The sequence below is a fragment of the Mustela erminea genome, chromosome 2 (assembly GCF_009829155.1).
Source record: "Mustela erminea isolate mMusErm1 chromosome 2, mMusErm1.Pri, whole genome shotgun sequence".
Taxonomy (NCBI): Eukaryota; Metazoa; Chordata; class Mammalia; order Carnivora; family Mustelidae; genus Mustela; species Mustela erminea.
The window spans coordinates 138,130,280-138,147,050 of record NC_045615.1 but is presented as its reverse complement, the minus strand read 5'-3'; the positions used below and the strand labels follow the sequence as shown (position 1 = coordinate 138,147,050).

The 16,771-nt window shown below is 41.7% G+C and overlaps 1 protein-coding gene and 1 non-coding gene across 11 annotated transcripts in view; both read left to right on the top strand.

Annotated features, from left to right (window-relative positions):
* Positions 1–16,771, top strand: part of FRYL (FRY like transcription coactivator) — a 261,657-nt gene that overhangs the window by 235,319 nt on the left and 9,567 nt on the right. For all 10 annotated transcript variants that reach the window (XM_032334261.1, XM_032334264.1, XM_032334263.1 and 7 more), the window contains 5 exons: positions 94–261; positions 6,423–6,673; positions 9,545–9,752; positions 11,690–11,839; positions 12,942–13,040. In XM_032334261.1, coding sequence (XP_032190152.1) covers positions 94–261; positions 6,423–6,673; positions 9,545–9,752; positions 11,690–11,839; positions 12,942–13,040 — 876 coding nt within the window. The remainder of the gene's footprint in view (positions 1–93; positions 262–6,422; positions 6,674–9,544; positions 9,753–11,689; positions 11,840–12,941; positions 13,041–16,771) is intronic.
* LOC116585438 lies at positions 13,639–13,742 on the top strand. The gene has a single exon (XR_004283628.1). It is a non-coding gene; the product is annotated as a U6 spliceosomal RNA (small nuclear RNA).

Genomic DNA, 16,771 nt, shown 5'->3' with positions numbered 1-16,771 from the left:
CCCCACCTACCTGATGACAGTCTGTTCCTTGTGGCCTTTGTGACCATCCACGACCCGTGAGCGAACTCCTCACTCTACTGTCTCTCCCTTCAGTTGAACAGTGATGGCGCCACAGATGAAACAAGGCCGGACCCCCCTGATTTACTCCTTCAGTCTCAAGATTCCACGGGCAGCGTCTCTACAGAAGAAGTGCTTCAAATCAGAGATGAGACCCCAAGTTTGGAGGCTTCTCTAGATAATGCTAACAGCCAGCTGCCTGAGGTGGGGAGAAAGGCGGGCTGGTGCTTGGCCAATCTGGGCTCGTTTTAGCAGCCTGTTACCTCGCTTGTCTTTTGAAAGAGTTTTCATCTGATAACTTGATTTGTGGCCAGTATTTCTAACCTGTTGGGTTATTTTATTTGAAATGAAATAGACAAATCTGATAATTTAAAAAAAAAAAAAAAAAAAAAAAGGAAAAGCTGCTGGATTAAGGAAATGACCTGCAGGTTAAAAATAATCTTGAGTGTTTGAATGAGCCTTTCGTGTTGCCGAGTATGATTTTAGGTCAATGGACAGACGCTTCCTGGGGGTGGCGAGCATCTTCTTTGGGGCTGGATCTTGGAAGGGCCGCTTTTTTGTTTTTTCTTCTCTTTTTGCTTTGTGTTGGGGTTTATGTGATTGGTGCTCTGATTGGGATTAAAACCTCAGGCCAGCTGCGTTAGCGGTTGGTTAAAGGAAACCTTTTTAAAAGACGTTGGAACTACTAGTATTATGACTTTTGGAAAGGCCTGTGAGAAGTAAGCCAGATTCCAAGCTAATGACTGACCAAAAATAAGTAAGTATTAGTTTTCTTGATGGTTTTTTTTTTCCCTTAAGATTATTATAGATACTCTTTCTTTTCTTTTCTTTTTTTTTTTAAACTGTAATTGCTATAGATTTGTCATATGTGCTTTAATGCTTTGGTAACTATTAAGAAAATACTGTATTTTTTCACAGGTAACCAAACTAATGTTACTAGATCTTACTATTTTAGTTAGTTAAATTCTCATATTCTTATTAGGCTGACAGTGTAAAAGATTTTTAACAGTAACCAGAGTTTGAGGTGAAGGCATTTGGCATTTTTTTCAATGTATGACTAGTATGGCTTAAGTTTGGATAACTCAACAAATATTGAGATTTTCCTGCATGCCAGACATTGAGTTAGGTGTTTGAATAAGGCTTGGTGACCCCTACTCTGAGGAAGTGCGTTGTCTATTAAGGAAGACAGAGAAGATTGGGGAGAAAGGCATTACATTTCCATATGAGAAACTTAGTAACAGCCATGTCCCGGGCTTTTTGAAAACTCAGGAGAGGCTGGTCAGCTGTGCAGTGGGGTCATGGTGGTGAAGGACAGGTTTCGTGGCATCTGGGACATTGCAGGCAAAGGGACATGTGGAAAGACAAGGCAGCGTGAAATAACGTGGTATATTTGGGTAACGGCAGGAAACTGAGTATTTCTAGAGAATGAATTGGATGGAGAGGGAAAGGAGAGACGGATGGGGGCCGGGATGAGAAGGGTCCTGCGTGCCACACTGACGACTTGGACTTGACCTCAGGGTGATCACAAGTCATGAATTTTCACTGTTTCAAGAGACACCTGTTCCGTGACAAGCACCGTACCAGAACCCTAGGCGAGAGTACAGGCCGTGCAAGTATTCAGTGATTTAACCAATGTTTCCTGAGCCCCTACTGCCTGCTGGTTGCTTGCTATTCTGGGCACTGGGCATATGGCACTATGTGGAAAAAGGCTCCTGGTTTTCTGGAGCTTAATTGTAGTAAAAGGATGATAAGCAGGTTAGACAAATAAAATATAAATAACATGTCAGAAAGTGATCTTCCTCTTAGTCGCACTGAGAACATCTAACAGTAACGTGGAATTGGTGAGGAAGAAAGGTGGAGCGGCATTTGAGGTGAGACCTAAGTGACAAGAAGATGTGGGGGGACAGTGTCCCAGACTGTGGAGGCAACAGGTACAAAGGCCCTGGGGTAGCCGAAAAACTGGCCGTCCCTGAGGCTTGAGCCTGGGGAGCAGGAGGGCTAGATGGAGAAGGAGTCAGAGAGGGGCCGGTCTGAGAGCCACACAGCAGATAACCATCAGAGGGTTTTAGGCAGAAGAGGGACACGATCTGATTTTGCTCTTTAAAATCTCTCTTTTTGTATATTGAAAAGGAAAGGAGGTTCTAGTACCCGTTACATGAGCTCACAGACCAGGCGCCTGTCATCAGGGGAAGGCACCGTCTGGTTTGTGTTCTAGCAAATTCTCTCTGTCGGAGGTGTGGAGGGTGGGCAGGAGGAGGCTGAGATGGGGAGATAAACCAGAGCAGTATTAGCAAGAGATAATGGGGCCCGAAGGAAGTCATGAAACGAGGAATGTTTCCAGGAGAGGACTGACCAGTTTAGAGATGCACTTTAAGTAGACTGTATTCCCTTTGGTTGTTGGGAGGCTTGTTGTGTGAGTGTTAATTCCTACTTCATAATCTGTCAGCTGTATCCGGTTTGGATCACAGCATGTAAAAAGGCCTCATTAGAAACAAGGGAACACAGACTCATACTAGAAATACCCTCTTAACAAAAGCAGTAAGGTTAATGGTTGGGTGTTGTCATTTTGTTTACTTGACAAATGGGAAATCTTTTATTTTGGGTTATTAAAAGAACTATAATCACAGTAAACTTCTGATAGAAATCACTCATTTATTGGAAACAAATTGGAAATTCACATATATTTCTGTATATATTGGAAACTTATTTCAGATGGGACAGCCAGAGCTATAATCACAGTAAACTTCTGATAGAAATCACTCATTTATTGGAAACAAATTGGAAATTCACATATATTTCCGTATATATTGGAAACTTATTTCAGGTGGGACAGCCATTCATCCAACAGGACTGTATTTGATGGCTTCTTTCTAAGACACTATAATGTTCCTGGTGACATTTTTTTTTTCCCTAAAGGAAAAACACCTCACTTTACTAGGTTTATTTCCTTTATCAGTCGTGGGTTTCATTTTCGCCATAAGCTTTGTGACACAGGTGAATGAGGATGAAGGAGATATTCATAAACATAGTATTTCATTAGTAACAGTTCTGTTGACTTTAAAATTATCACCAAAAGAATGGCTGTCCGCGGGAGAACATTAGGTATTTTAGCCTAATGTGCTTTCCCCTGTCATGCCAAATAGTGACAGACGACCTCAAATTGCCCTTTTTTCAAAAAAAGTGTGAAACCACCAAGGTAATGAAACAAAACCATAATTCTTGTTTTTTTTTTTTTTAAAGATTTTATTTATTTATTTGACAGACAGAGACCACAAGTAGGCAGAGAGGCAGGCAGAGAGAGAGGAGGAAGCAGGCTCCCCGCTGAGCAGAGAGCCCGATATGGGGCTCGATCCCAGGACCCTGAGATCATGACCTGAGCCGAAGGCAGAGGCTTAACCCACTGAGCCACCCAGGCGCCCCCATAATTCTGTTTTTTAAAGCAATTTCTTAAGAAGAGGAATTAATTTTAATAGGTGAAATACTTCATGAATTAAAAGGAACATTGTTCCTAGAACTGTTTGCAAGCGGTTTTTTTGTCCCTTAAATTATATTGCTATCGGGAGATGAAACAGAACAGGGTACAGCATTTCGTGTCATGACAAGCTTTAGAGCCATTTGCTGCTTTCTTCTCTGTAATATGTACACATCACACTTTGAGCTGTTAAGGGATTAAGTCCGTTCTTCATTTGCATTTATTAGAGAAACCTTCACAGATGAATTTCTTCTAGTATTTATAATAGCTTAGATATCAATTCATGGATGGCAGAAATTATTCCTTATAGGAAATGAATCTTTGAGTGTAATTGGATTGGGGGGGGTTGCACATATACGCATCACTGTGTAGTAAGATAAAGTTCAAGAAAATTTGATTCTCATAAGGCACATACAACAGTGGAATCCATTCCATGAGCCCAAAAGCGTCTCTTCATAAAATCTAGGTGTTCCTAGGACATTTCAGCATGTAGTATATGTTAATAATTACAGATAAAACATCTATTTTCTAATTATTATTCAATAATAAATGTCAACCAGATACAAGTATAAACTAATGAAAAGTGAGGACATTAAACTGAGAAGTTTGGTGGGTTATTACAACCTGGTATATTCAAATTGGTATAGATGGAAAGATTCAGGCTAATAAAATCTCTAGGTGTAGAAATATCTCTAGCACTATCACAGAAACTCTTTCCAGATAACTAATGCTTACCGCTTTAATGGCCAAATCTTTTTTTAAAAAATTTCAGATACAAACAGTGTATTGAATTTTTTTTAGAATGATTGAAGTTTGTGGAATGATTCAGGAATGATGGGTCCCATATTATTTAAAAATGCTATTCTGTGCAGAGTCAGAATTTCTCCTTTCCCTGCCTCACTAACCTCAGGCCAGTGTTCCCGTGATATCCTTCGTGTCTTCCTGCCACACTTCTGTGCCATTCCTGTCTTTTAAGTCCTCTTCCCTGAAATGCTGTCTTGGTCTGCTTGGGCTGCTTTTACAAAATATGAGAAACTGGGTAGCTTATCAATAATGGAGATTTATTTCTCACAGTTCTAGAGGTCAAGGAGTCCAAGATCGAGGTGCCAACGGATTCATTGTGTGTGGCGGCGGTGGGGTGGGGGGGAGGGCTTTCTTCCTGGTAGCTCTTCTTGCTGTATTCTCCCTAGCTGGCTCTCTGGCCTCTTCTTGTAAGGGCACTCATCGCATTCCTGAAAACCTAATCATTGTCCAAAGGTCCCATCTCCTGGTACACCACACTGGGGGTGAGAGTTTCAACGTAGGCATTTTGAGGAGATAAAAACGTTCAGCCCATGTCAGTATCACTAACCCATCTTTGTCATACCCCATCGCATGGTATTTCCTCCAAGGAGACTAGCCTCCATGCCTTAACCAGATGTGACCTCTCCCTTTTTTGAGTACCAGTAGTCCTCTGTATATTGTTTGTAATATTTACCTAACACTTAATGTACTCTCGATGACTACTATTTGCATAGTAGACTAACCCCATTATTAGGTTGTAAGCTGATTGGAGATAGTTACTGATTTATCCCAGAGCACCCAGCCCAGAGTCTGGTGAAAATCCTTCATTCATTTTATGATATAGATGAATTTTACACATGTATAAACTGTGGCCCAGACTGGTCTAAGGTCAGGGGATGTCTCCCTTACTTTTCATGTTTTGGGAGAAAAATTATACTTTGAACCAAGAAGAAAAGAAACAACTGCACAACTAATTAGTAACTTAGGACTAAGCACCTTTGAAAAGGAGCTGATCTTTACTCCTAAAACTGAGACCACAGTGCTTATTTTCAAACCGATTAAACTAATATCTGTGCACATTAAAATTAGTGTTGACCCCGGAGTGGGAGAAGACATTTGCAAATGACCAATCTGATAAAGGGTTAATATCCAAAATCTATAAAGAACTTACAACTCAACACCCAAAAAATAAGTAATCCAGTTAAGAAATGGGCAGAAAACATGGACATTTTTCCAAAGACGACACACAAATGGCTAACAGACACATGAAAAGACGCTCAACGTCATTCATGATCAGGGAAATACAGATCAAAACCACACCTGTCAGAATGGCTAGAACTAACAACCCAGGAAACAACAGATGTTGGTGAGGATGAGGAGAAAGGGGAACCTCCTTGCCCTGTTGATGGGAATGCAAGCTGGTGCAGCCACTCTGGAGAACAGTATGGCAGGACCTCAAAAAGTAGAACTTAGCCTATGGTCCTGCAATTGCACCACTGGGTATTTACCCCAAAGATACAAAAATACAGACTCACAGGGTTACATGTACCCCAATGTGTATAGCTGCATTATCAACAATAGCCAAACTGTGGAGAGAGCCCAAATGCCCACTGAGTGATGAATGGATAAAGAAGATGTGGCATCTGTATACAATGGAATGCCAGTCCGCATCTAAAAGAATGAACTTTTGCCATTTGCTAGGATGTGGATGGAGCAGGAGTGTATTTTGCTAAGCAAAATAAGTCAGAAAGATAAATACATGATTTCACTCATATGTGGAATTTAAGAAACAAAACAGAGGAACATAGGGGAAGGGGGAGAAGAGGGCAGCAAATTATAAGAGACCCAACTACAGAGAACAAACTGAGGTGTGACGGAGGGAGGTGAGCGGGATGTTGGGCTAAATGGGTGACGGGGATGAAGGCGGCACTTGGGCTGATGAGCACTGGGTGTTGTATGTGAGTGGTGAGAGCACCACATTCGGCACCTGAAGCCCATTTTACCATACATGTTAACTAAGCAGAATTTAACCCCAAACTTGAAATAAAAAAATAAATTAAAAATGTTCTCTTATGTTTTTAAGCTTGATAAAAATGTGATTGTTTTACAGGATACAAGTTCAGCATTAAAGGAGGAACAGGGGATCGCGACGTTTGAAGATGAAGGTTCATACATAATTCAAGAACAGCAGGATTCTCTTGTGTGTCGGGGGATTCTGGACTTAGAAGACGCTGACATGCCAGAGCCCCTCGCTCCGGAAAGCTACCCTGAGTCCATCTGTGAGGAAGATGTCACCTTGGCTTTGAAGGAACTGGATGACCGATGTGAAGAGGAAGAAGCTGATCTCTCTGGACTGTCTAGGTGAGACTGTGGCGTCACACACACTAGAATGCGGGGGGTTGTCCTCTCTGAGCCCCTCCCAAGTATGGTTCTCTCTTCCAGTTCACTTAACTTTTGTTTCTTTGTTTTAGCCTGTAATCATACCACCTTCACTGTAAAGGATAAAATGACTGTGATGGATTTATTTTCTGTAACTAACCTTTAATTTGCTTAAAAGAGAAGCAAAGCACCGCGAGCAACAGTCGACACCAAATTCCTCTTTTGGCAAAATGCCACATGGCCAGTTGTTAAGATCAATACTGCATTGTGGCCAGAGCCAGGTGTCAAAATCATGGGACGAACTTGGTGATACCAAAATAAATCTGAAATATATCCAAAAAATTATTTTACAGTTTCCTCATCAGTGGTCATGGTTGTAAAGTTTGACCTTTAGAATGGGCAGAAGTAATCGTTTCTTGATACTGTCAGATGTTAGATGACTTCTTTTAAAATGTTCATGTTCTGTTCATCCAAAATATATTATCAAAAGTACCAAGAATTCCCAAAGAGAGCATTTTCTTCACTCATGGGCTAACAAAACTGAATAATCATTATTGCATATAATTCTTAGAAGAAATCTTGGCTGTTATGAAGTGTGTAAACCAAACTGTTCTATAATAATCTAGAATTATGACATTAGGCATAATAGTAGATATAGTCATAATAATAACAATATATAATATAATAGTCATAATAAATAGATATTATTTATTTTTCTTTTAAGTTTTATAAATATTTGTTGCTCAAAATCATGTTCTTTATAAAGTTGTCTAGCTTAATGCACTGTCCGTATATCTACTTCCCCATTCATTAATTTCAAGATCTTTGATAGTTATTTTTAATCAAATATTAATATTTAGTAGTCATCAAATATTTCAGAGTTTCACTCTTACAATAAAAACCATTCATTTGTATTTCAAGTGATAATAGAGGGGTGTGTGTGTGTGTGTATTAAACTAAGCACTCAACCCAGTGTGGGGCTTGAACTCACAACCCTGAGATCAAGAGCTGTGTGCTCCTCCAGCTTAGCTGGCCAGGCACCCCTTCCAGTAATAATAGAGTTTTAACATACACAGCACAGAAGGAGGTTTTCACTCTTCAATATACCTAGAATATTCTCCTGTATTTGAAAGTCTACATTCAGATATTAACTGCCACAGTGATACACCTTATTCACGTTACCGATTCGGACGGCAGTAACCTGCAGTCACTCATTTCATTCATCGTACACAAAGGCAGGGATGCCAGAAGTGATGTGGAGGTAGATATTCAACTATTGGGCTTTCTAAAAGGTTGAAGCCAAATGATGGACTTTGGCCAAATACCAAAGATGAAATCGAGTAGTGTACCCCTACTAATACAGAGGGATAGCCATTCGGGTTTACAAGAAATACATTTTGCTAAGATCAATCACTACAGTGACATTGTAAAATTATACTTTTTTGAGGTATGGCTTAAAGTTTTCACTTCAGATGTCTGCTTTATTTTTATTTTTTACTCCGTCTTTACTCAAATCCCTCCCTTCCTTATGAATTGCTCCATAATTTCTATAAAGCCTTATAGAGCTACTTTGTCGTGTGAAACTCGCAATTTTAAGACCTTGGATAAAACATTTCTTTATGGAGTTTCTGACTCAAACACCTCTTCAGCCTTAAGACCCAGGGTCACACATTTCGTTACAGAATATCCAACCCAAACACACCTTCATTTCTTTTCATTGTTCCATTGTTATCTGTAGTATCTGACTGTTGGGATTATAAATTCCTCCAAAGGGATGGCGTGGTCTAATTTTTCTTTGAATCCACAATCTGTTACACACCACAAGGCTTATAATATATACTCATGAAGTAGCTGAGCTTCCAGTATGTGTCGAGGCTTATAACCTTGGGTTTGGACCCGGAGTCCTGGGTTGAAATTCTGACTGTGTCATTTCCCACCCAATAACCTAAGCATAATACTGAATTTCACTGAACTTTTTGTTTCATCATGGTAAAACTGAGGGCTCAGTCGTTAAGTGTCCGTTTTCGGCTCAGGTCATGATCCCATGGTCCTGGGACGGAGCCCCCATCGGACTCCAAGCTTGTTAGGAAGCCTGCTTCTCCCTCACCCGCTCCCCTTGCTTGTGTTCCCTCTCTCACTGGGTCTCTGTCAATACTAAATAAAATCTTAAAAAAACAACAACTGAGGTAATAAGAGCCCAACCTTCAGAGTTGCTGTGAAGACAGACTCACACAGTCCTTAAAGCAGCTAAACTAGCCCCTGACCCAAAGCCAACAGCCAGAACGCTTTACATGTCGTCATCACCAGTTTGGACCTGTTAAATTAAAGCCCTCCAAGATTGATCATTTAAAATGAAAGCATTCTACACGGCGTTATTCACAGAAGTTGCTGGAAATTACTGCAGAGCACTGGCATATTATAGAGCTTGGCTTGTTTTAAGGTAACCGGTTGCTTGAAAGTAAATTTCTAATTCCAAAGATGCTTAGGAGAAGGAACACGGAAACCTGCTTCCTTGTACTTTCTTACAAAGTTTAAGTTGTGTACTTTTTTTTTTTTTAAGATTTTATTTATTTATTTGACAGAGACAGAGATCACAAATAGGCAGAGCAGCAGGCAGAGAGAGAGGAGGAAGCAGGCTCCTCACTTAGCAGAGAGCCCAATGTGGGGCTCGATCCCAGGACCCGGGGATCATGACCTGAGTCGAAGGCAGAGGCCCTAACCCACTGAGCCACCCAGGCGCCCCTGTTGTGGCTTTCTAAATCAATGCGTAAATTTGAATAAAAGCCATCTACGTTGGATGACTCAAACTATTTTAGGATAGTGTTATGATTACTGTGATATTTGTATTCACAGTCAAGATGAAGATGAGCAAGATGGCTTCCCGGAAGTCCAGACGTCCCGTCTACCATCACCGTTTCTTTCTGCCATAATAGCTGCTTTTCAGCCAGTGGCGTGTGATGACGAGGAGGAAGCCTGGCGCTGCCATGTCAACCAGATGCTGTCTGACACAGACGGGTCCTGTGCCGTGTTCACTTTTCACGTGTTCTCCAGGCTGTTTCAGGTCCGGCAGGTTTAAAGTTTTCTGAATTTATATTAACAATTACCCGATAAAGTTATGGGTTTGTTGTTGTTTTTCTTTTTAAATCTAAAATCAGTACCTTAAATTCTATTTTCTTTCATTTTTTTATTCAAATTCTGTTCGATTTTTATTTTTTCTTAATGTCTCAAATTTTCATCTTCCCACTGCTTTTTTTTTTTTTTTTTTAAGATTTTATTTCTTTGACAGACAGAGATCACAAGTAGGCAGGGAGGCAGGCAGAGAGAGAGGAGGAAGAAGCAGGCTCCCTGCTGAGCAGAGAGCCCGATGCAGAGCTCAATCCCAGGACCCTGGGATCATGACCTGAGCCGAAGGCAGAGGCTTTAAGCCACTGAGCCACCCAGGCGTCCTCCCACTGCTATTCTTTTAAAAAAAATTTCCCCTGCCCCGGAGCTCCTGGTGGTGTAGTGTGTTGAACGACCAGCTCTTGGTTTCGGCTCAGGTTGTGAACACAGGGTCTTGAGAATGAGCCCTGCATTGAACTTCACGCTCAGAGCTGGGTCTGCTTGGGTTTCTATCTCCCTCTCCCTCTCCTCTACCCCCCCAAAAAATAAATATTTAGAAAAAAACTTTTCCCCAAAGATAGTGATATTATTTAAATTTATATTATGACACTGTAGTACTGCTGATTATTGATACAACAACTAGTACAGATATCTCCCCTTAGGCAACTAAAATAAAACTTGAACGTGATAAAAACTGTTAAATTTTCTGCAGTAAAGTGGGCACCAACCAGGATGCCATAAAAAATAAGAAGCATAGTCCCTGCGTTCAAGGGGTTTGCAGTCACTAGCATAAAACAGCTTATCATTAAGTACTCAGTTAATTGGCTGTGTCTCCGCACACCTCAAAAATTTTAGCTAAGATTGCTTCCAAGTGTAGGAATAATAACATAAGCTCAACAAGCGCTCACTGCACGCCTGGCATTGCGCTTAAGCGATTTACATTATTTAATCCCTAGACCAGACCTACCTATGAGATGTAGACATATTTCTGGTGTTCTGTAGCCAGGGAAACTAAGGCACAGAGAAATGCCAGCTCAGTCATTATGCTCCTGCTTTTCCCTTTGACCCCAGCGAATGCTGCCCGTCTTGGAAGACTGAGCTAAGTACATACTCTCAGTGGAGCTTTTCCAGCCACTCCAGCCTCCAGTCTCTCCCTCCTGGGGCTTATTTAATGCTCATGAAATTATTCTGTCCTTTTGCACGGCTACTTGGTTTCCTATTTATGTGTATTTTTTCTTCCCAATGATACTCTGTTTCCTGATGCCTGAGATTGTAGCTTCTGACTTTATTATTATTAAAGCAGAATGATACCTGTGGATACACATTGACTATTCATATAATTACACCAGTGAAAATGTAGTCTGAGTCACTGAGCGCTCATTATGGGTAAGGCACGATCTATTTTATGTTAATGAGTATTCTTGAGTTTTGAGAAGATCGTACCTTCAATGCATCTTTAGGACTTTTAATTAAATCAGATGGATCCCATAGCCAAGCACAGTAAACTGCATTTACTAAAGGTTTCTTTCAACTAAAACTTTAGAAGAGCTAATTCTTCAAACATGTAAGGACTTTATTTCCAGTGAAGTGCAGCCTGTATTCCTTCTCTCTCTCCTAATGAAAAAAATCTCAGGAATGGGGAGGCGAATGGCATGGATCATTGCTTTCTTTTTTCAGTAGTCATGATTTTGTAAATTTTGATCATTTTGTGAAATTAACATTTCCTAATGAGCCTAAACACATGAATTTACAGACCAGTTATTAGAATTCTATGTATCACTACAATAATAATTTTAAAATAAAATTTGCCCTAACTATAAATTACACTTCTTAAAGATGAAAAAAAAAGGCCTTCTTAGGAAACACTAAAAAATATTTTAATGCTTTTCTCCATAGACAATTCAAAGAAAGTTTGGAGATATAACTAATGAGGCAGTCAGCTTTCTTGGTGAGAGCCTGCAGCGCATCGGTGCCAAGTTTAAAAGTTCGCTGGAAGTGATGATGATGTGTTCAGAATGCCCGACGGTCTTCGTGGATGCTGAAACAGTAAGTTTTTATATAAAGACTTATTATAAAGACTAAATGTGAATGGCACCAATCAGTAAATGGTCTTTTTTTTTTTTAAAGACAGTTGAGAATTTTGAAGTTTAAAGGCTTACATTTTCAGTTTGACTAAAAATATCTAGCAAAATTTGACTAAAAATATCTGGCATATTATAGGCAGTGACTTGTGACTCTTTCTGATTCTGAGCCCTCACTGTCCTCACCTTCACAGAGTCCCAGATGGGGAAGCTGGAGAGCCCTACTCTAGACATGGCTACTTCTTTTCCAATTCTTGAGTAAAAGTGGGTAGGAGAGGGCTAGACCTACCCTCGTGAAGAACCCAGAGCTCAGTCCTCCCATTTTGTTTGCAAACATACTCAGAGATCATGTATCAAGATATTGAGAGAGGTGCGCCTGGATGGCTCAGTCGGTTAAGTGTTAGACTCTTGATTTCCGCTCAGGTCATGATCTCTCAGGGTGGTGAGATCAGGGTGGTGCATTGGGCACCACGCTGGACATGGAGCCTGCTTAAGATTCTCCCTCTCTCCTTAAAAAAGAAAGAAAGAAAAGAAAAAGATATTTAGAGAATTAAGGTTTAAGAAGCTTCAAGGGTGTTACCTTTAAGTTAAGATCTATACTAGTCTGGCAGGCCATTCTCTGGAAAGCATTTGAAGCCATGCTTGTCCTTGCTGGCATCCCTGAAGTCCCAGTGCATTCATACTGTGTTTCAGTGAAGGGTCAGCCCTTCACTGTATGGGACAGAATGCAGTAAAGGGACATTGGCACTAAGTTGGGCTGAAAACCAACTAACAGAAATTCCATGGCCCAAAAGTTACCAGTCTCATGACCGTGATCAGAAATGATGACCTGGGGGCACCTGGGTGGCTCAGTCGGTTGGGCATCTGTCTGCCTTTGGCTCCAGGTCATGATCCCAGGGTCCTGGGGTCGAGCCCCGCATCGGGCTCCCTGCTCAGCGGGGAGTCTGCTTCTCCCTCTCCTCCCTGCTTGTGCTCTCTCCCTTGCTCTCTGCCTCTCTCAAATAATAAATAAAATCTTAAAAAAAGAAAAGAAATGATAACCTGCCTCAATGCTTCTGATTTGACAGCTGATGTCATGCGGTTTGCTGGAAACACTCAAGTTCAGCGTTTTGGAGTTGCAGGAACACCTGGATACATACAATGCTAAGAGAGAAGCAGCTGAGCAGGTCAGTCTCGCTTCACCACGGGAAAAAAGTAGCTCGCTTTTGACAACAGAAATGTTAACTTGGCAGCTGAACAACCAAGCTAGAAAAGGGGACCTCTAAGCACTTGCCTCAGGGTTTTACTGAGAAACGTGGGGCCTCCCTCTGAACTCTCTGTCCGGTGAATCCCCATCGTTGGCTTTTAGAAATCAGCCCTCTAAGAGCTTAAGAACATCCTGGAAAACTATCCACAGGGCAAGGGGAGAGATAAAAGCATTAGTTCTCTGAGAAGGCACTGTGCTGTTGTGATCCAGAAAACGTGTCACCTGTGACAAAGCTGGCATCTTTTTCCCACGACCTGTATGCGGGCAAGCAGTGGGAGAAAGAGACATGTAGTAGATTATAGACAGCACTCGCCAAGAAGTGTTTCTTCCACTCCCGTCAGGCACTGCAGAACAACACTAGTCCTGTTCCCAGAGAGGAAAGGTTTTATAGTTAGCAGGGGCAAGAAAACTGAAAAGTGTTTATTTTCTCCTTTTCACACAAACGATATGTAGGAGACATTTTTTTCCTAGAATAGATAGATCTTTCATTAATTAGTATTAAGTATCTGTGCTGTGGAGCGCTCACTTCGACAGCTCATATACTAAAATTGGAACAGTCCCAAGATTAGCTTAGTCCCTGTGCAAGGATGACATGCAGATTCGTCAGGTGGTCCATATTGGGGGGGGGGGGAGTGGAATATTACTCAGCCTTTTATAAAAAAAGAATGAAATCCTATCATTGCAACAACATGGGTGGACCCAGAGGGTTTTATGCTGGGGGAGATCAGTCAGTCAGACAAAGACAGTTACCACAGGATCTCACCCATAAGTGGAATTGAAGAAACAAAACAGATGAGCATAGGGGAAAAGAGAGAGGGGGCAAACCAAGACATAGACTCTTCATTATAGAGAACAAACTGAGGGTTGCTGGGCGGGGGGCGGGGGGATGGGGTAAACGGGTGATGGGGATTGAGGAGGGCACGCGTGATGAGCGCTGGGAGTCGGAAGTGATGAATCACTGAATTCTACACCTGAAACTAGTTCTTAAAAGAAATTTTAATTAAAAATATGTATCTATCACATAAAGGCCAATGAAAAGTATAAAACCTGGCTCTTGTTCCCTTAATATACTAGGTGAGACTATAAAGCACAAACACTATAGATGAATAATTAGTAACAGAAGTGAAGGGTCAAGGCATAAACAAAAGTACTGGCAGTGAAAGAGACTTCACAGCACTGCACAGGCCTAACAGACCTGATGCTATACACTGTGATTTCCAAAGCAAGGTCACTTTGGGCCATTAGGAAAGCTTCATGGAATAGAGATCAGACCTTAGGCCTGGACAGACAGTAATTTTAGATTGTGAGATTCTTTCAGGGAAAGAATATGGTATGAGAACATACTAATATTAAGGCTTTCTCCCCTTATAAGGGAGGAGGGAATCTTACATTTGGACTGACAGAGTAATGATGGATGGGTAAAGAGGGAAGAGTTTTCGACGTTGGGAAACTATCGGGCAAGATCTGGTCATCTTACAAACACAGTAGTCCCCCTTATCCGTGGGGGGTACATTCCAAGAGCCCCAGTGGATGCCTGTAACCATAGAAAGTCCCAGAACCTAGGTATACTGTGTTTTTCCTGTACATGATGAACTTTATAAGTAGGCTCAGTGGAAGATTAACAAGAGTAATAATGGACTGTAAGAGAGGCTGTGGAAGGTGGTCTCTTTTTCTCTCAAAATACATTATTATATGGGACTCCCCCTTCCCGTGATGACGGGAGATGATGCAGTGCCTTCAGGGTGAGATGGAGAGGTGAATGATGGAAGCTCTGTGACGTAGCGTGAGGTGACCATTGACCTTCCAGCGATAGGTCGGAGGAGGATCACTGCTTCCGGGCTGCCGTTGACTTTGGGGGACTGAAACCACCCTGCCATGTACATGCTTGTGCTTATCTTTTGTGTACTTGGGATCGCATATCTGTTGAGTGTTTACAGAGAATTGCTGGGTCATGGGGTAGAACATTTGTTCCCCTTTATTAGATTCTGCCATGCGCTTTCCTAAAAGATGCTCCATCAGTTTATAATCCCTGCAGAAGTGTGGACAAGAGCTACTGTTGCTTCATATCTTCACCACCACTTGGTATTTCCAAATTTTAAAATTTTAGTCATGCCGGTGGGTGTGCAGTATTTTATGGTATTATTGTGCATTTCCCCTGAGCACCTACTCAAATAGGTATTTTCATTTAGGCATTTTTTGAACTGTGCCTTCAAGTATGTTGTCCATTTTTGGAAATAGATTATTTATGGATTTCTTACTGACTTCTAGGAGTTTATTCTAAACACAAGCCTTTTACTGGATGTATTATAAATTTTTTCCCTTCTCTGTGGCTAGCATTTTTACTATTAATAGCATCCTTTGATGAACACAGGTGTTCAGTTTTAATTAAGTCCAGGTTACCCGTCTCTTTTCCGTTATGGTTAGTGCCTTTTGTGTCTTCAGAAATATTTGCCTACCATAGAAGCTGTGATAGATTGCTACTATTAGTGACCTTGATAAGTCATGCCTCTGTCCACAGCCTTTTAGAACTTGGCTAGATGGAGGCTAGTTTGCCACCTCTGAAGTCTGAGATATCCTTGCCTTTTCCTGACCAGTCCCCCAGGCGCCCCTCCCCCATCTGTTCTGACCAGTCCCCCAGGCACCCCTCCCCCATCTGTTCTTCGTTACCTTTTTTCCTCCTTTCTTGTCTTGGAACCAAGTTTTTCTTGTTGCTCGGGTTTTTTCCCCCTCTAATAGTTTTTGCTATTACAGTATTATAATTAAGACAGTCTTCCATTACACCTTGAGTCTCCTGAGGGTCATGAGTGAAAGCCTGGGGTGTGCATCAGGACCCCCGCCATCCTGGCCGCTAATGACCAGTTCTTCTTTTCAACACGAGACCAGAAATCTCTGCTTCAATTTTTAGCCTCCCAGATGCTGCTGCTTGGTTTTCTAGCCTTGCCACCCGCACATGTTAGACGTTAGAGCAGCAGCGTCCCGAGGGAAGCTGCACACAGTTGGGCGCCTTCTCTGCAGGCCCCTTTCCTCCAGCATCCTGGCCCTCAAAACTTCCCTACCTTTGATGACCCTGTTTTCCCAGCTCAGTGAGACCGTGGGCCACACACCCACGCTATCTGTTCAGCCCCTCTGCCTGAGGAATAAGCAAAGCTTCGAGTAAGCAGATCCCCTGCAGTAAACACTGAAATCTCCACCGGGCTCCCTTTCAGGGCTTTGGTCTAACTCCCTCAATCCTGGCAGACAGTATTCTGCTTCTGTGGTTGTCCTCAGAGGACTGGCCTTATACAAGCTACTCCATCACGCCCAGCAGCCGAACCTCTCCGTTGTCTTAACCTTCACTTGAGCCTTGAGTAAAGAAACAGTAATGGCAGGGAGACTGACTGGATATGAACTGAAGACATTGTGTACACAGACTCCTGTGTCTGGTCCACACTGGCTGGAATCGCATGGGCCTGTGCTGTCCAGGCCAGTGTGTAGCCATGGGACTGTAGCCTCGGGACATGTCTTTTAATGGAGTGGAAAAAAAGAAATTAAAGCTCCCAAAATGCTAGATCACTGGGCATACAATAGAAAAAATCACATTTTCTAAGAATGGGACATTAAATAATCAATTACTGTTTTTTCCAATTTATTCGTCCACTTGAACAAATTGGA